The sequence below is a fragment of the Chelonia mydas genome, chromosome 18 (assembly GCF_015237465.2).
Source record: "Chelonia mydas isolate rCheMyd1 chromosome 18, rCheMyd1.pri.v2, whole genome shotgun sequence".
Lineage (NCBI taxonomy): Eukaryota > Metazoa > Chordata > Testudines > Cheloniidae > Chelonia > Chelonia mydas.
The window spans coordinates 11,565,588-11,591,006 of NC_051258.2; the positions used below are offsets into that span (position 1 = coordinate 11,565,588).

Consider the following 25,419-nt stretch of genomic DNA (forward strand, 5'->3'; position numbering starts at 1 on the left):
ATGTACCTATCCACCTAGAAAGAGAGATTGGGGGAGATTAACGAACCTTTGCAGCTGTGGAAGGCAGGGAAATTATTAATGATGGGAGAAAAATATTGATTAATAAAATCTCACTTAATATTACAATAATAGTTTCTTCTTCTAATCCAGCCTCAGAGGTGTTACTCCAGTGGAGGGTACGTGCCATCCTCTTCTTTGGTAGGATTGAGCCTGGGCTTTGCCAACTACTGCTGAACAGCGTGGGATGGAAGCGTGGGATGGAAGCTGGAGCATTGTGATTGTAACCAATGATTCGCCTGTTGCCCTAAAGTTGGTGTAATAAGCAGTGTTAAATAGGTGGCTTGGGTGTTTTGTTTTTTATTAAGTTGCTTAAATCAGGGGATTGCCTAATGGAGGAGAAATTCACTCTGCAAGTTTCACTGTATCTAGCATTAGCCTTATGCTGTCTCCTGGTCCCGTACTGCATGCAGCTCAGCTATAGAGAGCCTTTTTTATCTTTCTCCTCCAGGACTTCTGGGTCATGAACAATTCTATACAGAGCACAATTATCCTACTTATTGAGCAAATTGTGGTGGCTCTTGGGGGCGAGTTCAAGCTCTATCTGCCTCAGCTCATTCCTCACATGTTACGGGTCTTCATGCATGATAGTAGCCCAGGACGCAACGTCTCTGTCAAGGTGAGTGATCCAGCCTGTGAGGTGACATGTTGGTACTGCCTGTCCAGGAGCATAGTCCCCGTCTGGCTACACTGAAGCAGGAGGGGTGGAATAGCCCTACTGCAGTAATAGCATGGGATAAAGTGCTTCAGTCAGTGCTCAGGTGAATGCTCTGTGCCAGAGCAGCTTCTGACTGGAGATAGGGTTACTTTAAAACATTGCTGTTTCATGACTTTATTAAGCTGGGTGGTATTGGATCATCTTTCCCTCCAGCTGTTGAATGCAATCCAGCTGTTTGGAGCTAACTTGGATGACTACCTGCATTTGTTACTACCTCCCATTGTAAAGCTGTTTGATGCCCCAGACGTCCCACTGGTGGCTCGCAAGTAAGTATCTGCCAACTCTGTCCTCTCCCCTCCACTCTGCCTCCATTCATCTGTGTTCCTCAGTAGCTGCTGTGGTCCTACATGGCACAGATTGCTGATTAGTCCCTCTACAGGCTAGGTTTTCGATAATCAGATGCACGTAGTACTTGTTACTTTATTTAGTTGAATGCCTCAGCGCTAGTGCTCTGTTTCTCAGGTGCACTGATAAATCCTAGCTTTCACCTGCCATTGTCTTAGTCGTTGCCATATTCAAGCAGTCTTGCAACTGTTGTCACCAAAAGCCCACTAAACTGCCATGTCTATTTCTATTGTTGCTGATGGCTGAGACATACGTGCATAGATCACTTGTATCTTTATAATCAGCCTTCTCCTCCTATCCTGCCTCATCAATGAAACAGTCCTCCCCTCTTTCTGCTCTGGTTTCAGAGCTGCTTTGGAGACTGTGGACCGCCTGACAGAATCCCTGGATTTCACTGATTATGCTTCACGGATTATTCACCCCATCGTGCGGACCCTAGATCTAAGCCCTGAGCTACGGCCAACTGCCATGGATACATTATCCTCTCTGGTCTTCCAGCTAGGGAAGAAGGTAATTTCCTTTTTAAGTGTGACAGCTCCCAGAGAGGAGGGAATTTCTTTCATGGCTTTAAAATGGGAGTGTTTAACATGTAGTCAACCTGGATTTTAGAGAGACAATGCCCAGTTTTGCAGTCTTTCCAGTCAACAATTGTGTATTGCAGTGGGTTTGCCCCTTACAGTGTCTCCCCTTCCTGCCCCACCAATAGCTTTTGGTAGCATGTGTTTTTCAGATTCTGCTTCTAGCTGCTCAATGAATTGAAGATGAAATCAGTGGGTATATTTTAGTCTTGGTGAGACTGACTAACTGGCTTTTGACTCCTTCTCCCATATAGTACCAGATTTTTATCCCAATGGTGAACAAGGTCCTGGTGCGTCATCGAATAAACCACCAGCGGTATGATGTTCTCATCTGCAGGATTGTGAAGGTGAGCTGGCTTGTATGAATGCAGCCATGTGTGTAGAGTTGGATTCAGGTAGGTTCTGTACTGAAGCTACTGCAGCAGAAGACACGTGTAGGCTTCTCGCTGTTGCATACAGAGTAACTGTTTCCATGTTCTGTACAGCAGACATAATACCGTTGGGTATTTTGAGACTGAAACTGGAAAACTTATCTGCCTTGTAAAACTTGGGCTCCCCGTAGAAAAGTCTCTGAAATGTCTAGGAGGGATCTACAATAGTAGTTGGTGTCTTTCCTTCTCTCTCATGTATCTTCTTCACCATTTCCACCCTAGGACCAAGGAAGGATTCTCCCGCCCAATCCCAGTTTACTACAGTAGGTCCCATGGTTCATAAGTCAGGAACTGCTCCATATTTCTCAACATAATTCCATTATTATGTCCTGTCCTGTCACTAGCACAATGTCTTTCTGCAGCTCTCACTGAGACAACTGGAAGACAGTGGGAAAAGAGACTGGTTTGTGGTGTATTATTTCACAGTGATATGACTGAGTTTAGCTTCTCCACCCTCGAGTGTTGGGAGCCAAGATTTCTTGGCAGCTAGTGCTTATGGGACTGGGATGACCTGAGCTCACAGATGCCAAAGATGTAATATGTTATTCTGAAAGATCATCCCCCTACCCCAAATCTAGCTTAACAGTTGGGAACTTCTTGAGTTTCCTTTCACCCAGACTGGTAGCCTTGAGCAGAAAGTGGGAGGGGAGAGATGGAGAGGGAAGGGCTGTGCACATTAAAGGAGGTCTTAATAGTGGCACACCTGGCCTTCATTCTGAGCCATTGATTGCAGGGCTACACCCTTGCTGATGAAGAGGAGGATCCCCTGATTTATCAGCACCGAATGCTGAGAAGCAGCCAGGGAGAGACGCTGACCAGTGGCCCTGTGGAAACAGGACCTATGAAGAAATTACACGTCAGCACCATCAACCTGCAGAAGGTAAGTTATGGATTTCCCACAGTAGCTTGCTGCAGAAGGTCGGGGGCTGTCGGTTCCTTGATCAAAGAGTTATGTCTGGAGCATCTGAACATTTTCAGGGCTCTCTTCCATTGCCAGCTGTCAGCCACAAGAGTAGACTTGTCTGGTGTCAGGGGGCTTCCTTTAGAATTCTAAGCTTATAAGCAACTTTGCGGTTCTCTCTTGGTTTTAGAGGATGTCTTGCGAGCAGTTCAGATGCTGGATTGAAAGGGGCCTTGTAGTAATACTAAGGGCTCTTTCCCTGTCTCTGAAGTGTTCACAAGACTCCTTGATTCTAAGGAGTGAGCCTTGGAATGGTCTACCATTTACTTCTGGATTTAACTACTTCAGCGCCATTGTAATGTTTTTTCTACCCTCACTGTCCTTCGGAATAGCCCATTGTTAAAGGCAACTGTGTAAAGTGCTCTCTGTTCCATGTTAGAGTTAGTCTTGTTCACTGTGGTGCTTTACAGTTCTGTGCCTGGATGCATGTCTAGGTATTTGTACATGTGAGACTATTTAGACCACAGATAAATAGTGACTGGTTCAGAGGGAAATAGCAGGAAAGTATTGGCCAAGAATGACAATAGTGACTTTGATATGTAACCCTTTGCTTTAAGCAGTAAGTGCAATGAAGGAACTGAGTTTTACTTACGACAAGTTCCTGGCTACCGCTCCACTAATTGTAGTGCTTATCCTTGGCACCTCTTCCCAACAGGAGGCATTGGAGCACTTTGGCCAGCCTCTGGGTGTTCGCACTGGGTGTTCTCCATCTGCTCTTAGGAGGGCAGTAGCACACTTATGATTGATCATGAGGCTAGATTCAAAAGGGCGTATTTGTGGCACTCCCTCTCCCCAGCAGGATGAGGGGCTAAGCTCACCCTGCTGTTCTAATTCTAGACACACGCTAGTAGGTATTTCAAAGCTGATGCTTCACATTGACATGTGACATTGGGTGTGTTTTGCAAAGGAGAGAGAATGGCTGCAGGTCTTGCTTGTTAAACATTTATCATGAGCGATGGGAACATGCTTTGGGTGGGTTGCTTAGAAGTGAGGCTGGATTGTTGCAAATGGCCCTGTGGAAGGAGAACCCCAGCAGGGAATGGAAGAACAGATCGTACCGGATGAGATGTAGAGCTATGGAGTAGAAACCTCTCTTGCTGAAGCCTCTTATCCTCTACTTCGGGCTCACGTCCTGGCACCGCACTCAGCAGCTGAGCTGTCTTGCTTTGTGTTTCAGGCCTGGGGAGCAGCAAGAAGAGTCTCCAAAGATGACTGGTTGGAATGGCTGCGGCGATTGAGCTTGGAGTTACTGAAAGATTCCTCATCGCCATCCCTGCGCTCTTGCTGGGCCTTGGCTCAGGCCTATAACCCTATGGCCAGGTACAGTCATTCTGTATTTCCTGCCTCTCCTTAATGTGCTTGCAGCAGCAGGCACAAGCCAAATAAATGGTAAGGAAATGGAAACTCACATAAAAGTGGCTGAATTTTACATAGAATTGCCTATTGCAAGGGAAGGCATTCCTGACTGGCAGCTCCTCGAGGGGCGATCTTGAGTGGGAGGAGAATTTTCAATATGATTCTGCCTGCTGCTCTTTCCAGAATAATAGAAGGAAAATAAAAGTGAAGCTGGAAAAACAGGAAAGTAGAAAATAGTTTGTAGAGCCCTGCATCTCAGGTAAGGTGGAATAAACTGCTGTGATTTAATAGCATTGTAACCAGTAGGTCTAGGGCGACTTGGTTTTTGTGAGCAGCCGCCTGTTCGTCTCTTCCCTGTGGCACATAATTGTCACTTCACTGGGCAGGAACCTGATACTATTGTCACAAGAGAGCCACTCGTTTCTAGTTTTGCTTTTGTGATAGAAGTGAATTGTAGCACACATGTAATGGAAAGGCTGATAGCATGGCAAAAGTTTGGGGCTTGCTGTGTGGGCAAATGTTGTGCAAGTGTCCTTTACAGCTCTGCAAATGCATCTCAGGTCTGTCCTTTCGTATTTCCCTGCTATTCTAGCCCCACTCCCAGAGTGCCCCCATCTTCCCCCCCACCCCATGTGCACACAGAGTTCTGCCCGTGCACTTAATCCTCCCTGCAGCAACCCCTGCTATGCCCCAGTTCCATTCTGTAGTGAGCACAGCCTATGGGATAACTTTGTGATGTCAACACATGTCCAGTAAAAATACTAAGGGACATTCTCCCTGCCTCACTAGTTCAGGCTGGAGCCCAGATACAGTATTCAGAGCAGAAAGGATAGACACACCCCTGCTATTCCAGTCCACTATAATCATATTGCTTTAAAAGATTTTATTTTTTAAATTTAATCTTGTTGGGTATTTTGTGCTGAAGAAATAAACACAAGAATTTCTCATTCCTGTGCATACCAGCATGAATTGCAGGACTCTGCACAGAAGGAAAATAAAGTGTTTCAAAGCCAGTGCTTAAGCCATTAAGATCTCTTGTGGTTCTGGGGTCTAAGCATAGTGTTTGGAATAACAAGACTCCTTGCCAACCACATGTTTTAATCCTGGCTGCATTTATTCAGCCCCTTGTCCCACTCAGGTGGGTAAACTAAGTTCTCTGCAACTTGTGTGTGAGCCTTTTGAGTTAGATCTTCAAAGCAGAGGTTCTGTGTCAAACATCCTGTCATGCTTTTTCAAAGATCAGGAATCCCTCTGCTTGGCCAAAAACCTCCCACCCCTCATTGTTGTGCAGCAGGCTGCGTAGTAGCTGGCTGCCAGGTTACTGTCCTCCACCCCCAGTGATAACTGCAATGACTTTTCTACATGTGGTTCGTAGAGCAGGTTGGAAACCTTTGTGCTGAAAGGCACTGTGTAAATGTAAGGTAATATTTAATATAGATAATACCAGGAATTTCAAGATAAACTTATTTATATTCATTTTATATCCTATTTTCTCTGCATTAAAAATGAATAAAGCAGCTAATTGCGGGAAGGGTACTAAGACAGCGAAAGCAAGAGCCTCCCCAGTTATGCATTATAGTCTTTTATTTTAGGTTTAATATGTTTTGTAGTGTGTCCCCACATAACCGCACTTAGAATCAACTACAGAAAGAAGGCTGAGGTTGCATTTGTCAGTGCTTTAATCATCTGCTCTCTTGTGAGTCTGGTTTCTGATTTCTAGTACCTCAGCAAGATTCTTCTAGCTGTTAAGCTTCATAATGATCCAAGAAATACTTTGGTTCTCTACAGAACCTCTGAAATAGTTTCAGCAGCAGGCAGAATGCTGAGGCAGCAAGTGATAAGCCTCATATTGGAGAGCCAGTTTTATGTGGAACTCTATCCTAGGATGGTGCAAAGGGTTGGTAAAACCTCTTGTTGGGCCATGGTCTGCGGGTCAATCTGCTGGACTAGAAAGGACTCCACCCTCACTTTCACTCCTCATCTAAAGACAAAAGTAAAATTACTTAAAATATTCTGGTCCCCTCATAATAATAATTGTCTCCAAATATATCTCCAGAGCACATATGAGCATCCTAACTCCCTCCTGTGAAGGGAGACTGAGGAAGAGGTGACTTGTCCAAGGCCATGGAAAGAAACTGCCAGAGGTGAAGGTGCATTACAGACAGATCGCTCAGCCTATATACAGTACGGAAATCACTGAGTGTAGTACTGAAATGTCATTACATCTGGGGTGGAACGGAGTAGATATTTAGTGCATGGCAGTACTACACAATGACTTAGGAAAGGCAGTGAAGAATTCCATATCTATCAAACTTCAAAGGGAATCGAAAGAGGCATAGTGCAGTTATCTGTGTTTGGAATTTGGCAGGGTTAAAATCTCTTATTTAAAAAAAGCCAGGGCATCTTCAGTGACCACAAGTGGCCAGGACCTCAGTTTTGTCGTCATGTTGGCTTCCGCATAGCTGAACACAGGAGCTCAGCCCACAGCAGGAGAACAGAAGTTGGTTTTACAGTGAATGGTTAATTCCTACTTCTAATCCTGTTTTCCCTCCATCCTCAGAGATCTCTTCAATGCTGCCTTCGTTTCCTGCTGGTCTGAGCTGAATGAAGACCAACAGGATGAGCTGATCCGAAGCATTGAGTTGGCCCTCACTTCTCAGGATATTGCAGAGGTGACTCAGACCCTGCTGAACCTGGCAGAATTCATGGAGCACAGTGACAAGGTAAAAGAGAGCCCCTTGTTGTGGGGCGGGGGTGGTTATCCTTACATGCTGTCCTCCTCTCCTGCACACCCACTTGATTTCTGATTCTGACCTGTTCCTCTCCAGGGTCCGTTGCCATTAAGAGATGATAATGGAATTGTCCTGTTGGGGGAACGAGCTGCCAAATGCCGTGCCTATGCTAAGGCCCTGCACTACAAAGAGCTGGAGTTTCAGAAGGGCCCTACCCCAGCTATTCTGGAGTCTCTGATCAGGTAGCGTGACTCTCATCAGTTCTAGTTGTGCCTGACTTCCACCAAACTTCCCCTGCCCGCTGTTGTCATTTACAGTAGACCCACTCCACTCTCAGGCAGCAAAAAGAGCCCTTTGGTGATCCAGAGTGTCAGCCATGGGGTCCGATGTGTAGATTCACAGATTGTTTGCTTTCAAGGGGGCATTTGTAGCTTGCAGACTGTGCACACTCACACCTGTCGAGTTCATTTCTCTTTCTGTGCAGTAAAAATTCTGGTGTGAGCCAGCATCCTGGAGTTGCTTATTTCCCTCTCTCAATGAGCTGTAACCTGCTGAAGTTTTGCAGGACACAGTTACAGAAGCAGATCAGTCGGAGTCCTCTGATGTTCCCTGGTTAGGTGTGAGTCCCCAGGGAGTGGCTGAAACTTAGATGAAAAGGGTTTCTGCACCTTAAAGGAAACACCGTCAGTGAACCTGAAGCTCAGCAGCTGAGCAGAAAGCTTTTGGGAAATGAACTTGGCCTTTATTCGTATCTGTTGTTGCAGCTGAGTATTTCAAATTGTGCTAAATTGGTGTTTATCAGTGAGATGGCAGGAATTACTGGGTTTAAGGAAAAGGCAGGAATTATGGTGTGTCTCCCCCACAACAAGGGATTTTCAACCCTTCTGATTCTGAAGGGTTTTGATCATGAAATCAAGTGCTGTTGTGCAAGTTTGCAGCCAGTCAAAGTGAAATACGCCGCAGGAAAGTCTGAATTCCCACCAGTTCATCCAGCCATCACAATGGGTGGTACCTTTTGTGCTCTTACTATTGTTACTTAAGTGCCAACATTAACAGTTTCATTTGTGATTGTCCTACTGGAATAACCAAGCACTGCATTTTGCAGTGTGGCTGGAGTAATGTTGCTGCACCTTTGGTTTTACAGGATCATGCCCTGCAAGCCTAGCTTGTGGAGTCCATGTGTGACATCCTGTTGTTTTGTGATGATGTAAGGGTCACGCTGGGGGAACATGCCACGGCAGCGTCATCACGGTGGAAGCATCAAAATGCCGTGATGCAAAAGTTTCTCTCCAGACTAGATGTACCTGCTTTACCCAAACCTCCCATTCACTTGAAAGAAAGGCTCCACATAAATAATGTTGCTATATTTGCAAACAGTTAATAGAATATTCTTTATACTGAGACATGATTCCTTTGCTCGTGTTTTTGAAAAGACAGATTAGGAGGAAAGTAAATGGCCATATCCATTAATGAACTGCATGAACTCCAGTAGTGTTGTGTTTGGGATGAGCACATTTTCTGTATAACTTGGCCTGGTTGTAGCCGCAAAAGACAATTCAGTATAACAAGGTAATAAATATCTTTGTAATTGACCCTTCTTGCATCTTAAAATACCATCTGCTGTTGAAATGCCTGAGGTCAAGTACAATATAAATTCCACAGATCTTGCCAAAGTTTTCTACAGACTTGCTGGTTTTGCTCATATCTCACCCAAAGCTGCTATTGTAACAGAACATGTAACACCCATACCCTGCTGAATTTTTCTTCTGCACTCTTAAGCTTGAATAATCAGAGGTACTGTTTAAACTGTTGGTTGGTGAGGAATTTTCCAGAGCACGTGTTCTTTGGGGGGAGAATCTGCCACGGCTGCATTACTTTAAAAAGCCATTGTTTATGACACTTGTTCTGCTGTTTTAGAGGCAGCCAATGAAAAGGGCATTTATCAGTCACCTTTGCTCTGCTGAAGTACTTGACCTTCCTGTGGTATTTTGTGTCCTACATTTAGGAAATGCTGCGGTAAAGTTAACCGAATGCGAGGCCAACACAGATGGCCTATTAAAGAGATGCGTACTCTCATGGTGAGCAGAGGACTGGGAACCAGGAGCTTTTGTTTATAGCTGACTTGGGTTGGATTTGAACTGGGGAATTAGATTATATTGAGCAAAAATATTACAGAGGCTTTTGACTCTTTGGCTGCAAAGGGCAGTTTCAGGCTGCAGCCCCAGGGGGTGTGCTCAGCTGTGCAGGGCTGCATTTCTGTTCACTGCCTGGAAAGGTTCAGAGCTGGGCTTGGCTCAGCTTTTCAAAATTCTGCTTGTCCAGCACAAATAACTTCTGTTTTTTGGATGGGCAAATAAAATATCACATCACAAGGGTGGCAGAAAAGATTTTGTGTCTAGGCTAGTAAAATTTCATGAGAGCTCTGGCTAAACTATGTTAGCTTGGCAGGGCCAGGCTACCTTTGAAGTGTTGTCTTGAGAATGCGCAGCTCTAGGAAGCACCTCCCTGATTTTTCTCATTTCATATCCGCCCAGACAGCAATAATTTCTAGGTAATATTGTCAAATGCTTTTATTCCGCAAGGTCCTATTAGTGTCTCATGATTGACTTATTTTTCAGTAGATTTTAGCCATTATGCCTAGGATCGGTTGTCTAATTTATAACTACCTGGCTTGCTTTATGTGCTGGAATTGGGGTGGGGTGCAATCTTTTGGCCCTCTCTGTTCTGGTTCCAGCTTTGTACTGGCTGCAGTTCGGTCGTTGCCAGCTGGCAACAAATTGTCAGCTTGAAAACTGTCAGAAATGAAACGTCTAAAATGCTAGTGACAAAACCAGAGAGGCTGCAGCTTTTATTGCTGTAGCAGGAAGGCCCGGCAATGGGCAGCCTTGACTGTCTGTGATTTCCATTCTCATAGCATGGGCACATCTCTCTCCATTAGGACTCTAAAGGCTGACTCCGGAGGTCTGGTACAGAGAGGCCAGATGAAGTGTTGTTCACTCTCAGGGCACACCCTCCAGAGCTGTCTGAAAGTCCTGACATGGTTAAACTTGGCTTTTTTTTTAAGATTGAAACTGAAGTTGCAGGGCCCTAGATAAATACAGAGGGGAGATGTCTGGAATTCCACAAATAAGCACCACTTCTCTCCCCTGTGTACCACCATGCCTGCTGTAGCACATGTCCTGGCTCTATAACCAAAGAGGCTGGATCAGGGATCGACCTATCTTGCTTGAAATCGAAACTCCTTGAAATCACAGCTTCAGATCCTGGATGGGTTAACTTGGTCCATCTACCTTGTGAGGGGGATAAGTTAATGTGGGTTGGGCAAAGGGAGAGTCTCTTAAACAAGATCTTGCAAGCAGACCTCTTGTCTGCACTGCAGGAATATTAAAAGTCCATGGCACTGGTTGTAAGAGGTATAACTTGGAGGCCAAAATCTGTCTGTTCTCACCTCCCAGAAAATTGCTGTGCCATGTGCTGTCCACTGGCTGGTGCCACCTTCCACAGATGGCTGTGTTTCTGCAGCGCTGTTTGACTCTAGCTTGTGAAGTACTTTGGGAGCATTCAGGCTCAAAGGCACTGTAACTGTAGGGGGTTATAAAACACCTAGGGATTTATTTCAGGTTTCAGAGTAGCAGCCGTGTTAGTCTGTATTCACAAAAAGAAAAGGAGTACTTGTGGCACTGTAGAGACTAACCAATTTATTTGAGCATTTATGGCTCTTGAGCAGGGTTTGGTGAGGTGCCAATGGCAGGCCCTTTGTGATGAGGATGGAAGAAATAGCTGTACCATAGTGGTGAATATCTGGAGATATCTCTATCAGGCTCTGGTAGAGGTGTAAGGGAAAAGAGGGACAGGTGAAAAGCTGGTACAAATTCTTTCAAATGCAAATTAGTCGATGCCATTGCAACACCCGGTTTGCAGGCATTGTGGCCATCTTGCTCTGCAGTGGTGGTCATGGCACATCCAAGAGGAGGTCACATAAAAACCCCAGCTTCTTTTTGCCTTTCAGAACCATTCCTGAAGCAGCAAAGAGTTCCCCTTGCATGTCCACTCAGTTTATCCCTCTCCACTCTTAGAGATGTTAGCGTGATCGGTGTCTGCTCCTGCATTCAGACCCCACTCCTTGTTTGTTTGTTAATGTGACTTTGCTTGGCCTTCTAATATGTCTGTTCTACGTGTTCATTATATTTGAACCCTCTGTCCAGTGCCTTGAGTGCTGCTTTGGGAGTGGGAGGGTGAAGACTTCCTAAACATTTCAGGAGTCAAGGCTCTTTTGGTGAAGAAATAACCAGAGTTGGACCAGGCTTGGAGGTGCAGCTTCGGGGTCTTGCCCTCCAGGTGGAAAATGCTGTTGTGGCAGATTGGGGTGGGCAGAGCGATGCAGCAACTCTCCGGGCTCGAGCTGCAAATTGAAGGTTTTGTGCCTTGCTGCAAAATGGAAGGCAAAGTAGAATAAGAGCATAATGCAAAACCATTTGCACCAGCCTTCTGTTCCCAACTGTGAGGTAGTGGGACAGCGAGCCTTCCAGACTCCCTACCTGCTGTGTACACCTGGCCGTGTGTTCTGCTGTAAGTTACTTCCCAGAGAACGGCCAGGATTTGAGTCACAACTTAGCAGCATGTCCTTCTCTCTATTAGCTTCCATATTTTTCCTTCCTAGCTTGTATAGAGCTTGATTCAGCTGTTGAGAGATTCAGATTACTGAACTTGTCAAGTATACTGCTCCGAGCCAGCCAAACAATCATTTCAATGTGAGATGTGGACATTCCTGTGAAAGGATCTTTCCCCGGGGATACATAACTCTTTGTTAATCAGTGAATGCTAGTTCCCTCCCTGCCTGCCTCACTGAAATCGATAACTAATTTTATTCACTTGCTTCCTATTTTTTGTGCTGAGGCTGCGTCCTAAAACTAGAGTCTTGGTTTTAAAGGCTCCGGCACTCGTGCAGAGCAGCATCTGCCTTTGCAACCGTGTTCGGATCATTGTCTGAAACAAGGAGCTGAGCTCTTTTATTCCCTGGGGAGAATCAGAGACAAGGACACAAGCATGAGCAGGTTTCTTACTGAACTCTGTTAAATCTGCCTTCAAGAGATCACTCAAGGGTGGGGAGATGAGGGAAATGGATTGTTGTAGGGCTTTCAGTGGGACAGAAGGGTACAAGTCTGCAATATGCTATTAAACAATTATTCATTTAAAGGAACTTACTGTTTTCCTATATGGGCGAGCAATATATAGCACATTGTGAATGCTACTGTCATCACAAGGATAAAGGATAGCAAGGAATCTGTAGCTTTGAGTCCTGTATGTTAGAATTCCACATTGGCTTGGACTAGGAGGAATGTTTCCTGTTGAACTGGTATATTCCCCCCCCCCCCCCCCTTCAATCAATGTGTGAAGATTGAATGAAGAACTCTCTGTGGCGTGAGGAAGGGCACAGCCTCTTGAACAAGTTGTTTTCGTCTTTATACGGTGGAATTTTAAGCTCTCTGAAGATGCTTGCTTTTAGATTTATGCTTTCACCTTTGTTTACCTTACAGATATTTGCTTCTATGCATCATGCTGGGCTATTTTTGCCCTCTCTGCAATCTGCTTTCATCCCTTCACCTCTCTTGCATCCCCTAGGATGCTTCAGAACTTGATGGCGTTCCCCTTTCCTGATCTTAATCCCTCTGTCTGTAAGAGTGTTTGTATCAAACAGCAAGTTAAGGAGCAAGACTTGAAGAAAACAGGTTTAAAAATGAGAGTCTATTACAGATATGGAAAAGTTTGGTATAAAAAAAATCCATTACACAGACTGCATATTTGTATACAATGCTGTTCCAATGCGCAGCATGAATAGTCAACATATATAAGGCATTTCCCAGGAAACCTTTATCTCCTGTTCCGCGTAAGACAGAAAATTTTAAATTAGGCTCAAGCTCTGTTTTTGTAAAGTGAATAAAAATAGATATATTAACTATAACCGTCTTTTTCTACATATTCAAGCAATGGTGTGGCTGCCCTTTTTTAACCATCTTTTTCAAGACACTCTTAGGTAAGCAAATGGAATGTGCTGGTTTTCAATGTGGAACTTTTAGGCAGTGCTTACAAAAAAATAACCCTACAAAACACACCTGGAAATTCCCGGGTATGGCATCCCACCAGCAAGTGAGGGTTTTTGTACATTTCTAATTTCCCTTGGCACTTGAGGATTCTCTGGCTTCCCTTAGAGCTCTGCTCCCAGATGCATTCCTTTGAACTTTCATAGAATCATAGAATATCAGGGTTGGAAGGGACCTAGAGGTCATCTAGTCTAACCCCCTGCTGAAAGCAGGACCAATCCCCAATTTTTGCCCCAGTTCCCTAAATGGCCCCCTCAATGGTTTAACTCACAACCCTGGGTTTAGCAGGCCAATGCTCAAACCACTGAGCTATCCCTCCCCCGCACTGAGCTATCCCTCCCCCGCACTGTAATTCAATACAATAATGAAAGGAATAATGTGCTCCTTCTCTCCCACCCCACCCCTGACATGTGGGCAGCGCTGTAAACTTTACTAGGTGCCTCTTCTGGTGAATTTTGCCTTTCTCTAAAGCATCGAATACTGGTCAAAGCTGGTGGCAATACAGTGTTCTTCATGGACTAGCGGTCTGATCCAAGGTGAATAATCCTATGCTTGTAAACCATAAAGCAGAGTGTTAAATATTTCCCACATCTGGATTCTCTTTAAGTAAGAACAGAAAGTTAAAAGCATCTGGAAGTTCAGGATCAAGCATCATAAAATAGAGATTCGATGGAGTAAAGCTTTTAAATACAACTTGGGTTCCAGTGACAACACAAACCACTCGAGATTGCTTCTCTTAGTACGTAATGTTCTCCAGGATCCTTTGCTGTGTTAGAGCCACGCATAATCTCTATATTATTTGATCCCTTGTTTACTAGCACTTCCATTAACATGCCTTTTTCCAATTAAACATTAAAAGACCCTTCCCCTCCCCCCCCCCCTTGTGTTTTGGACTACAGTGTCAATGTTAAAAAGCTTCTGGCTATGTTTGCTCCCTGTTCGTTCCTGGTCTTGCTGATAGTATGATGAGGTGGCACAAAATGGCCCTTCTGTGTTCCAAGAGTAACACTAGTAAAGTTGAAAATCAGTTCATTGCAACTCAGAGAGTTGCATCCCAGTCCCTCATGTGCTTTCTAGTGTAGATCTCCCACCTCCACATAGCCTAGAGCAGATGGGACTTGAGGTCTTTCCTAGAAAGCACTCTTCTTGGGAGTATAGTCTTGCATGGGTGTTTTCCTGTGACTAGTGGCCACAAGGTGGTGATGAGACTTCAGGAAAGAGCAGGTGCAACATGCAATTCCCTAAAGTTTCAACCTAGCTTTTCCTGCATGGGGAGAATGGGGCAATTAACATGCACTGGAGGAACATCTCATTGTGGATATTTCTACGTTGTTTGAAGGGTCTGAAATAAAAACCCCTCTCCTCTGTTTCTTGGGTCTTAATAGAAACTATCTTCCTTGGCAAGATTTGTATTCACCCTCAATGAATCTAAACACTACAGAGATGGCAAAAAGGAGGGTAAAAGCTGCATTTTCCCTAAACTCTAACTGGTCAATCAATAAGGCACTGTAAGTCCCGGTGCTAGTGTAACCACAACATATCCTTCCTGAAGATGCTGCTACTGCAGGATGTGCCTATTCTAACATAGCGTGTATCCTGTTGGGGAGAGAGTGCCTCAAGAGAACAGAACTGGGCTGAGCCATGGTAATGTTGGTGCCTTTCCTCTCTCCCAGGTCTGCCTCAGAACTAATGTGTGATGCATAGTCAGAGTATATAGCCCTTGCATTCGCACACTTTCTAGATGAAGTAAACCATTTCAGTGGCTGGTTTTGAGATTCCAGGCTGTTTCCCCTCAGTGCAGCAGTGTCACCGTAGCTTTACAATTGAGTGTTGGTTCCCCCTAGGGTTTGAAATCCTCTGGCCGGATCTTCATCTCGACTCTTTTCAGGGAGTAGGTTGAGCCGTGCCAGCCATACCAGGTGATTCCATCCGTGTTTTTGGTATTTTCCCCTTTGCGGTAGTAAACCCCATTCAGGTTGGAGTCTGTGCAGCAGTTGTACCAGTATCCACCTTGCAGGAAACAAACAGAGAAAGCCTTTGTCTACCATTTAGTTAATGCTGGTGTTCTGTGTTCATGATGTGAACAATTGTCCCTCTGCAGGGAAGGAGTGGGAGATGGGCCAGGTGCAGAATTCATTCTGGGAGCCTGTGCCCTTGGCAGCTCTCATTACATTCGGAAAGGAGCTAAATTCAAGACACACTGACTGGTGAGCCCTTCTTTGAAGAGTTCAGACATGCAATGAACAGGGCAAATCACCAAGGTGACATAGCCAAATAAGCCCAGTGTCTCTTCGTTAAAGTTCTTATCTGAGGCACTTGATGCACCTTTGAAAGTTTCCTCTCCATTTCTTCCCTCTCTCCCTCTTTGAAAACAAAAGGTCAGCAGAGGACACTGTTCAGTGTTCTTAGCTGGTTGGCTCTGGTATGCTTCTGAATGCAATTTGTCTGAGGGTTTACTCTGCAACTAAGGCAACAGTAAAGTATAACAGCTGAATTCAGAAGCGTTTCCCTTAGGGGCTATAATTGCTTCACCATACAGCCTACAGAGGTGAAGCTTATCCCTCTACATATTGGGGCTGTATTAAGACATTTAAAATAAAAGAGTGAGTTGCAGTGAGTTCAAAAGCACTCAGTTACCTTGGTGATGAGCACAATATAAAAAGCTGAATAGAATATTCCATCTAGGGACTCTCATTACAACGTGAATGGAGTAGAGCTCAAGGTGCATGAACCTCCAGATAAAAATAATTCTACAAGTCACTGCAGCCCATATTTTATATATAATCTTACATTTATTTAGTACCTTCCATCTGTCACTGAATAGAAAAAATACACAGGGGTAATTTCACCCACCTCTGGGCTAGCCAAGCAGATAATTGATGCACAGTACACGTAACTCTGTAGGTAGATCAAGTATTGGCCAAAAACACCAGGGCAAACCCTGATTCCTGTGGAAAGTGCAATGGGACCACTAATGTCTATAACACACATTGTGGCTCTGAGTAGATCCCATGTCAGTTCTCCAGTTGGCCAGGTAACTGACATGTGCATATTCCAGAAACAGTCATCAGTTCACTGATCTGCCATCAGAATGTTAACAACTTAAAACAATTGATTAGTCTCACTCTGTAACCATGACGCCATCCATATGTTGCATAGCGTGGTTCATTCAAACACTTGTAGAGGAGGAATCTGCGCCTTACCTTTACGGAACTTGGCACAGTGATCCACGCACTTGTCGTTGTCCTTGTCCTTGGTGCTGAAGGCTGTGTTGTTGTGGTACCTTAGGGAGTCGTGCCCTGTGTTGCCGGTGTAGTTCCCCAGGAAAAGGCGGTAGCTATTCAACTCATTGCTCAGGGTGAAGTGGTTATATTGTGCGTAGCGGATGTTGCCTTCCCAGTCCTGCCACAGGGGATTAGAGGGGTGAAGAGGAAACAGATTGTTTTTTAAAAAACAAGGGTGCTAGGCAGACTTTGGCAGCTGTGTTTACCTGGGATGCATGCCTCTTCTCTGGACAGAAATGTTAGCTGAGTTTTCAATGGTAATTTCTCTTTTAAAATAGAGACTACAGACTAGACTGCAGGAACTCGACTAAGGCAAACTGGAATAAACAAATTTTCTCTTAGCATAGCAGGCTGGTGAATTACCAAGGCATCATGTTTGCTAGGTGGTCTGCATTGACATTAAGTTCTATATGCAGAAATCTGATACGCTTCCCTTCTATCCAACAGCCTTATCTTAAATGTGGGCTAACTCAAGTTGGTTTTTCCTCCCTCAGGGAGTGGCGTTTAGATTCTATGGAAGCCCCACAAACCACCATTTTGTCGATTACCCCATGCCCATCTCCCAAGGCCCTACACTTACAGCTGCCATTCTTCCAGCCATGACCTGGCCTGATTAATAACTCACCAGCCATTAATAGACAGGAGAAGTTGCTGCTGGTTAATGCAAAGCACTTCTTCCTCCCCATGTGCCGTCTCAGGAGCGCTCCTGCCCAAAGGAGTGAGCTTGAGTCCCTCCAATCTGTAGTTGGACATCCCTATAAAATGGTCAGCAGCATAATCCCTGTGCCCTGGGCTGTGACCCTTGTTCACCTCAGTGATGGGCAAAATTCATCTGAGAATCCTTTAGAGCCTGTGGCTTACCCAAGATCCAATCTGTAGCCCCGTGAAGTTTCTATTACACCAATAGTAAACACTGGGGAGTATGCTTCTGTTTTGTCGGGTCTCTCTCTCATTAGTCTCTCTAATCTAAATATGCGAATCCTATAGCCCTCCATTGCTGTTAGGAGATTGCACTTTCTACCAAAGAACCACTGTGCCCTAGAAGCTTTTACTGCTGGAAGTGAGAACCTGTGAATTACCTCCAGCTCTACTCGCAGCATGGTCGGGCGTCTGGAGAGCCGGTAGATATTTTCATTCCCTAGCCAGAAATCTCCCCGGATGTTGCCAAATCCTTCCTTGTATTGTTTCCAATCTCTGTTGAAAGAGATCAGGCCAACTTTGCGCCTCTGGATGATGGTCCAGCCACCACCGTCTGTCTCCATGTCGCAGTGCACCTGGCGCAAGAGAGGATGCAGTGCTAACCAGTCACAAGGGTTACAGGGTCCCACTTCCAATTTCACTGTATACAAGATCACGAAGCGGGGCAGGACACTCTCTACACCAAACCCCATCTGTCAAGGGAGTTTGTTGGTCTGTGCAAAGAGGCCCGAAAAACTGATTTGCTCTGAACCTTTCTCTCTAATATACCCTCTCCATCCCTACAATATAAGATCCTGTAGGGACTTTAAATATAATGTGCCATCTCCCTCCCTCCGACACTATAAAAACTGGACTTCAGTATAAGTGTTTTCAGAATGTACAGTATTGAAGAAGCTCTGCTAGAACCAAAGGCGTGCACTTTGTATGCATGGCATCCTCACCTCTAGCTCGGGGCTCCCCAAGAATTCATCAGGTGGCAGCTTGTAAACCCCAGAGATTCTGTAATTCTTCTGGTAAAGGGATGAGCAGTCATAGACAGCATCTGCTTGAATCAAACACAGGAAGTAAGATGCTGAACAGGAGAAGGACCACCTACTGCAGATGTGTGTCCTCAAAGGTTTAATGCAGTTCTTGAGATAAACATTCAAAGGGGCCATTTTGTTGCATCTCCAGTGAAGTGCGAAAGAGTGGAGAAGAATCTGCCTGGGGTGTGATGTGTGCATGGAACAGCTCAGCTCACCTATCGATGAGCTGTATGGCCTCAGTATTGGTGCTGGTCAGGTTTGCATGTGAGACAGACAGGTGGCAGCGTTGGGACGTGAGGTGCTTTCTGTGGGATTGCTAAGCCTTTTGTCTTCAGCCCCCAAACAGAAAATACTCCTCATAGGAACTCGAAAGCCCATGAAATGAGACCACACTTGTTAAAAATGAGAGAGATGATCAGGCTGGTGTTGGATGGGTGGTTATGAGGCCTTGAAGCAAATTGCAAAGCCCCATGTATAGGGCTAGGTACGGTATTAATTCTAGCACACCGGAAAGAATGCTGAATGTAACTTAGTCATCTCTGGCTTGGTTATAAAATATACAAGGAAGTGGCTTTGTGCTTGGCTCTGGGGGGCAGCGGTCACACTTTGCAGCTTGCAGTCTTGCCTTTTTCTTCTCCCAACCATCAGGCAGTGGGGGTGCTTTGAAAGCAGCACTTTTGAGAGGGAGGAAGTGTCAGGCGCTCAATAGCGACCCCTCTGGCCTGCTCTGAAGTGAATCAGGGGGGCTCCTTGTGCCTGAAGCCCTTGTGTGGTGGCCACAGTCTCGGGGCCCAGATGATGGTAGGGTGAGGGAGACTAAAATGGGGAGCTCTGAAGAGCTCTATTATGGATCTGGGGAGGAAAGAGGTAAGCGTAAAGGACAGAGATGCTGTGCTATACAGGAAACTAATGGCTTGTATGTGTAACTAGCAGAATCAAAACAGTATCCATTGCTTGTTACCTTCATAGTCTCCTAACCTCTTACTGTAGTACACAAAGCTCCAGCCTTCACAGCCATTTCTATTTTCTATTAAAATTACCAGTGTGTGAATAAAAGCTCCATGCTGGGGAATGAGCGTGTACATTCGTTGCCCCTTCATACACAGGTCCCTATCTGACAGAATGGCCAGGCCAGCTGCCTGCTCTGATCATGTGATGGGGCAGATTAGCTAAGTTTGTGAATAAAACACATTGCACAATAGTTTCTGTATCACAGTTTGCGATGGGGGTGGGGGTGGCATTTAGCTCATCTGAATCTCAGTCTTGCCAGCCCCCCTTCCTCTCTGGATAGGAGCTGATCGAGGGCAGATGGTGTACACAGCTGCTTTTATGGGAGGGGAGAGAAGCTAGCCGGGGTAAGGATTTTTATCCCACCTGACAGTTTTTTCAGTGTATTGCAGGGTGAATGACTTTCACCTGATGGCATGAATTCCCTGCATCTGGCTGCTCAAGTCCCTACTTGGCTGGCTTTCTCTGTGTGCTGCTTTATTTTACAGAACCACATTGCGGCGTTACTATACCCCTGATGAGACTCATTACGGTAAAACCTTTCCGTTTATTTAAGACGATATAAATAGTGAGCAGTGTTTCCAAACTAACGACGTTAAACCTTTTCCTTAAGCAGAACTTAGTAAACACTGATGGTTTAAGATTTTTTTTTTTTCCCGTTGCAAAACAGACCCAGAATGAAGGTGTTTAGCACATACGATCACCCCAGGCAATAGCCGTCTTTATAGGGAAGTTTAGCCTTGTTGGAATGGTCTCCCTTTGGAGTAGACTTTCCTCAGCATATCCAAAGCAAATGTGCTGTGAAACTTTCCTGCGTCGCTATACCAGGGAAGGAGGGAAAATTTTAAGCCATTGAAATGTGTTTGTTATATTAGGGATTTTGCATAATCTACAACCTTGGATTTCTGAGAATTAATATTAAAAAGATGTCTTTTTTTTTTTTTTATTTGCTTCTGGCTCAGACAGGCGTAAAGATGGTATTGCATCTGCAGGGGTGGTTAGAAGTGCCTCCAGTTGTTTAACTAACCCCTGATCCCCTACCAGCGTTCTGGATGACATGGGCAGAGGCTTTCCCACACAAACTGACTGCCTGCCTGTTCAGATTGGGGGTGGGGGGAGAGATGTATTAAATGAGTCCATCCCGCTGCAATTGCAGGATCTGTTCTGCTCCCCCGACCCTTGACAGAGAGCAGATCTGATATCAAACTGATAACTGGATCTGTGGATTTCTGGCCAAATAAACCTGGAATCTTTTTGCGCTGCTGTGTCTGCAGAAGCGCACTGGGTAGATTGGCAGTCAGTAGGCACAGTCGCCAGCTGTGTTAATGGGACATGCTAGCATAGGTTAAAAGTTGGTGGTTAGTGGGAGTTCTGCATTAAGAGGCGCATCTGGGAGCTTAGCGGCTCCATCCTTACCAGCTGAGGTTTGTGTGACCATCTGGGCTGCCTGCAGCTGCATGATGTCTATCTGGCTGTTAATTTCGGAGTACTTGCTCTCGGCATGGATGAGCCGGGACTCCATCTGCTTGGTGCTCCCTTCCAGCTCCATTACCTGCATAACCACATTCACCCAGTCGTCTTCCTGCTTCTTGCTCAGCGCCCCCAGCATGGTGCTCAGATTGGCTATCTGCAGCTTGAGCTCTTTCATCTCATTGCAGCAGCCCATCATTTTGAGCTGGGTGTTCCCGTTGGTCGTTCTCCTCTTGGGAGGCTTCTGCAGCCACGCTGGGTAGATGGCCAAGGACAAGGTGATAACACAGAGCCATGCCAGTTGCATAGTGACTTTCACTGGCATTTTCCCTCTCTGCAGTGAGAATTCTGGAGTTCTCTGACTGAGTCCACTGCAGAGGCTGTGAGCGCAGCAGGGGCACAGATGAAACTCTTCTGAAAGTGCTGCAGCACGCTGGTGCCCAGCTCTGTTTCTCTCCCCGTCTCTCTCAGTGAAGGTGGAGTCTAAAGGGGACTTCTGCAGCCCTTTCCTGTAGGAGTCTGTGCACTCTGGAAGTCTCTATCTCTCAGCATCTTAAATATCTTTTCTCCTGTGTACCTCCACCCCCCTGCAGCCGTACACAGCATTCTAGCCCCTCCCAGCTAATCTGTTCGTATCAAGTGCCTACCGGCTGAAATCAACACAGACTTAGGCCAAAAAAGGGGTGGGGGGGAGACTTCCCTCCACTCACCTCTGCCTTGTGGGGTGGGAGAGAGGGCTAGGAATTCATGGGAGTTTCCATTTGGGTTTTAGCCCTTTCGGTGATTAAGTCTGGCATGTCAGAGAACATAACAGCCTTGGAGGTCCAGGACATGAGAGGGCTTTCTAGCAGGTATGATTTTGTAGCAGTTTGAACAAGGTGACTCTCGTGGGGAATGCTCCTAGGTTTGACAGTCATATTTAAAGTATTCCACATGAGCTGTATCTCTTGAGTGCTTTTCCGTTTTGGTTTGGTGCAGAGACCATTTGAGCCATTTTATCCCGTAAACAGCTAATCCTCCTCTCTCCAGAGGATCTGTCATTCCTGGAGTATGTGTCTTGTAGGGTTTGGAACTGTTCACTTTAGAGAGGAGATGACTAAGAGGGAGCATAGAATGATGACTGTATAGAGCAGGAAAATCATGTGCCTCTTTTTACCCTTTCTCATAGTACAAGAACATGGGACATTCTGAGACATTGAAAAGCAGCAAATATAACACTGACAAAAGCAATTGCTTTTTTTACCCAACATATGATTAACCCAGTGAGCTGATATTGAGGCCAGAATTCGAACAGGTTTTTGAAAAAGAATTAGACATTTATGTGGAGAAGTAGAGCATCCAAAGTTTTATATATAATATAGGATTAAAAATAATCGTATTAAACCCTCAGAGTTCAGGATGTAAACCACTCATTAGCTGTTGGGATTAGGGAGAAACTTTCCCTACGACAGATTATTCCATAATTGTCGTCCACAGGGATTGTTACTCCTTCCTCTGAAGCATCTGTCCTGGCTGCTGTCGGAGGCAGGATAATGGAATAGATGGAGCACGCGGTTGATTCAGTCTGGCTGCTCCAATGGATGCCTGTTTTTAAAAAATATCAATCAGTCTCGCTTTTGCTTGGTAGGAAGAAAGTGTGAAAGACACAATTGAGCCATCTTGTCCCATGTGGAAGTCACTCACTGTTAGTCTCTAAGGTGCCACAAGTACTCCTCTTCTTTTTACGGAGACAGACTAACACAGCTGCTACTCTGAAACCTGTCACTGGTCTAAGAGCTAGGATACATGGTGATAAAGCAATTATCCTAATTAAAACCTTACTAGTCCCTGATGCATCTTGGACCTATGGAAACATAACTTGCTCCAGCACTCAGCTTTTACTTCTCAGCCTTGTTAAACTTACTGCTAGAGGTTTTGTTTGTAGGGATGGATGAACGTCCCAGCCAGCTAGTAACTTTTCAGCAAAGCAGCAGTGGTGTCCTGGCAGGGCTCAGAAAAGTGGGAAGATGAAAACATCAGAGCGTTTGCAGAGATGAAGCATGGTGACACATTGCTGCAGACGCCCGAGAGCAGGGGTAGAGATCTCTGAGCATGTAGCATGGGTATCTTGCTGGCTGACCCCTCCTGTGTGCTGTGCTCAGGGCACACCCCTGCCATCTGAGGCATCAGCAGGCAAGGCTCCCAAATGTTTCCAGTGACCTGAGATGACACCAGACTCTGTCAGTTGGGAGTGACAGGTATTTTTCTTTGAAAGTACAGCAGCTCCCTCTCCTCATGAGTGTGTTGGCTGTTGCTTGTTTTCTGTTGCTGGCATTTCAAGAGCCTTCCATAGCAAAATTGTGTTGTATACCACAAATGAGCATGTGCCCCACATGCAGACCAAAAGCCTGACCTTTTTGTTCTGCATGTAATCCTGTCTGAGCCCTCTTCTAGCCAGAGCTTCTGTCTTTCCCTGGGGGCAAATTCTTGTCAGGCTGTGTGTGATGAGAAACATTTTTGTCAAAAGCAGAGACCAATAGTGGAGTAAGCTGGGTTCTTGTTTCTCTCTCTCTCTCTCCCTCCACAAAAAAAAAAAAGCACACTCCCACTTGTGTCCCTGCTGTGGTCAAACCCTTGGCATTCTTTTGGAATTCTAACAGCCTTTTATTTTTTCTAAGCAGTTTTGAAAGCTGATCGGGGTGGTCAGTCCGAAAATAGAAGTGAAGCCTGTCAATAGTGTGCTACTCTCTGACAAAGGGACATGGCCCACCTTTGCTGCTGTTCTGCCTCCCTGAAGCTCATTTTCATTTTCAAATGCTCTTAGCTCCTGACTACATCTTTATGGCCACCACAGTATATGTATCTCAAAAACTGGGGACAGGGTATAGGCAGTGCAGGGGCACTTGCAGTCCCCAAGGGACACTGAAATACATCCTCCTGCTTTCAGCATTGAAGTAATAAAAGGACCCAATGTTCGGACAAATTCTTGCCTTTAGTCAGGAGTTCTAATACAGAGGAGAAACTGGTCCAGTGTGAAGGCATTAGACTAGAAGACAGGAGACCTAGGTTTTATTTCTGGTCCTGCCCCAGGGCTCTCCCCTCTGTGGCAAGTTACTTCATCGCTCTTTGACTCCGTTTCCCTGTCTTTAAAATGGGGGTGATACTGCGTTTGCTAAAGCACTTTGGTGTCTATGCTGTACAGGAGCTAATAAGGAACAAGTCTTGGTAGACAAGAACAGAGAAGAGGGCAATCCGAGGAAAATTGCCTTCATTACATCTGAGGGAGATTTAGACAGGAGTTGTGAGCTTTTAGGGGAGAAGCTCAGTTCTTAACTTTACTTGGGCGTGCTTTCTTAGTAAATATTTGAAAGATGAGTTTGAAAAACTGAGTAGCAATCTCTAAAGCAGCGGCAGCTGCTGCTGCTCAGTGCCAAGGGGATATCCTGTATATTAGAGGCTGGTACCACTATCACTTATTGGAGAATCCCACAGAGAGGAGACGATCTGTATATTGGAAGTGTGGAGTGTACTGGGTACAACTCATGAGTGAGGGGAGCTCTTCTCCAAACTCCTGGGCAGTTTCCAGGTTTATTTTCTTTGTTCTGTTGCATTCTTTTCTCTTTTCCAAAATGAAAAGATTTCACACTGGAATTGAGAATCTGTTTGTCTAAAACTGTGGGTTTTCCCCTTTTTTCCTCCTCTTAGCAGAAGGGGTCATAAAAGAACACTCCTAGCAGGATTCCTTTTCACTGCAAATGTTGGTTTGTAGAGAAGCCCTAGTGTATGGCCCTTTAATTGGTTAGATTACGGAAGGAGATAATGCACAAGCCCCATAACAGAATCAGCCATTGATTGAATGTACTTTGAATGAAAGAAAAGCACAAGTCAGGCATGTAGATCTGCGTGCTTGAGAGGTGGGGGCTTTTGGCAAATGTCTGGAGATGCAGTGAGCCTACTATGAGAATAACCAGGATCTTGAGAACTAGACTCCCAGCTGATGGCCCCATCTCAGGAGAGTTCTACCTGGCAGTGCTTTGTGGTTAGGAATAACAGGATCGCTGTATATTTTTTTCTCCTAAAAACATTTAGCTTCCACTATGGGAAAGTGAGGTCTTGGGCATGTTTCACTGGTGCTGCAGTGCAGTTAATAATTAGAGCATGTGACACAGGCTCAGAACTGAGAGAGGGATATATGGGTTCTTCTCAGACATACAACTTTTCTGAGGGTGGTCTTGGTGCAAACTGTGTGTATTCATCCCCTTCTTGTGCAGAAATGTTAATTTTCCCATCACTGGCTTTTTCTGCTTTCTTGACTTTTCGTGTTCTTAGTGCCTTATCACCTGGAGATTAAAGAGCCGTGAAAGGAAGAAAATTACTTCAGAATTTCTGCAGAGATCTGAACAGATGGGCAAAAAGCATTTGGCTTTTAGCATGTCTCAGGCTTTGATCTTGCTTTCCCTGAATTTTTACCTAGGACCAGAACACCTGTGATCACTGTGATCAGAAATGTTCTAGCTACTGCTGTGCTTAAACATAGCTGTTGCTAGCATGGTTCTTGCATGATTTCCTTGACATGTATAGACCCTGCATTGCTTACTTGCTTGTTTTAGGGATCTTCGCTAGCCAAACCATGTTGTAAATTAACCCATCCAGTCCCCTTTCCCTGGTATTCAAT

At 45.2% G+C, this 25,419-nt stretch overlaps 2 protein-coding genes across 6 annotated transcripts in view; one reads left to right on the forward strand and one right to left on the reverse strand.

Annotated features, from left to right (window-relative positions):
• Window positions 1-25,419, forward strand: part of MTOR (mechanistic target of rapamycin kinase) — a 103,351-nt gene that overhangs the window by 20,739 nt on the left and 57,193 nt on the right. For all 5 annotated transcript variants that reach the window (XM_027826700.3, XM_037881194.2, XM_043531669.1 and 2 more), the window contains 8 exons: window positions 509-676; window positions 929-1,041; window positions 1,468-1,630; window positions 1,953-2,045; window positions 2,863-3,009; window positions 4,268-4,410; window positions 7,007-7,169; window positions 7,275-7,420. In XM_027826700.3, coding sequence (XP_027682501.2) covers window positions 509-676; window positions 929-1,041; window positions 1,468-1,630; window positions 1,953-2,045; window positions 2,863-3,009; window positions 4,268-4,410; window positions 7,007-7,169; window positions 7,275-7,420 — 1,136 coding nt within the window. The remainder of the gene's footprint in view (window positions 1-508; window positions 677-928; window positions 1,042-1,467; window positions 1,631-1,952; window positions 2,046-2,862; window positions 3,010-4,267; window positions 4,411-7,006; window positions 7,170-7,274; window positions 7,421-25,419) is intronic.
• ANGPTL7 (angiopoietin like 7) lies at window positions 14,175-21,320 on the reverse strand. The gene is made up of 5 exons (XM_043531671.1): window positions 20,712-21,320; window positions 18,204-18,304; window positions 17,643-17,837; window positions 16,483-16,681; window positions 14,175-15,289 (listed from the first exon to the last, which is right to left on the reverse strand). The coding sequence occupies exons 1-5, from the start codon at window positions 21,088-21,090 to the stop codon at window positions 15,120-15,122; spliced, it is 1,044 nt and encodes a 347-aa protein (XP_043387606.1). The 5' UTR covers window positions 21,091-21,320; the 3' UTR covers window positions 14,175-15,119.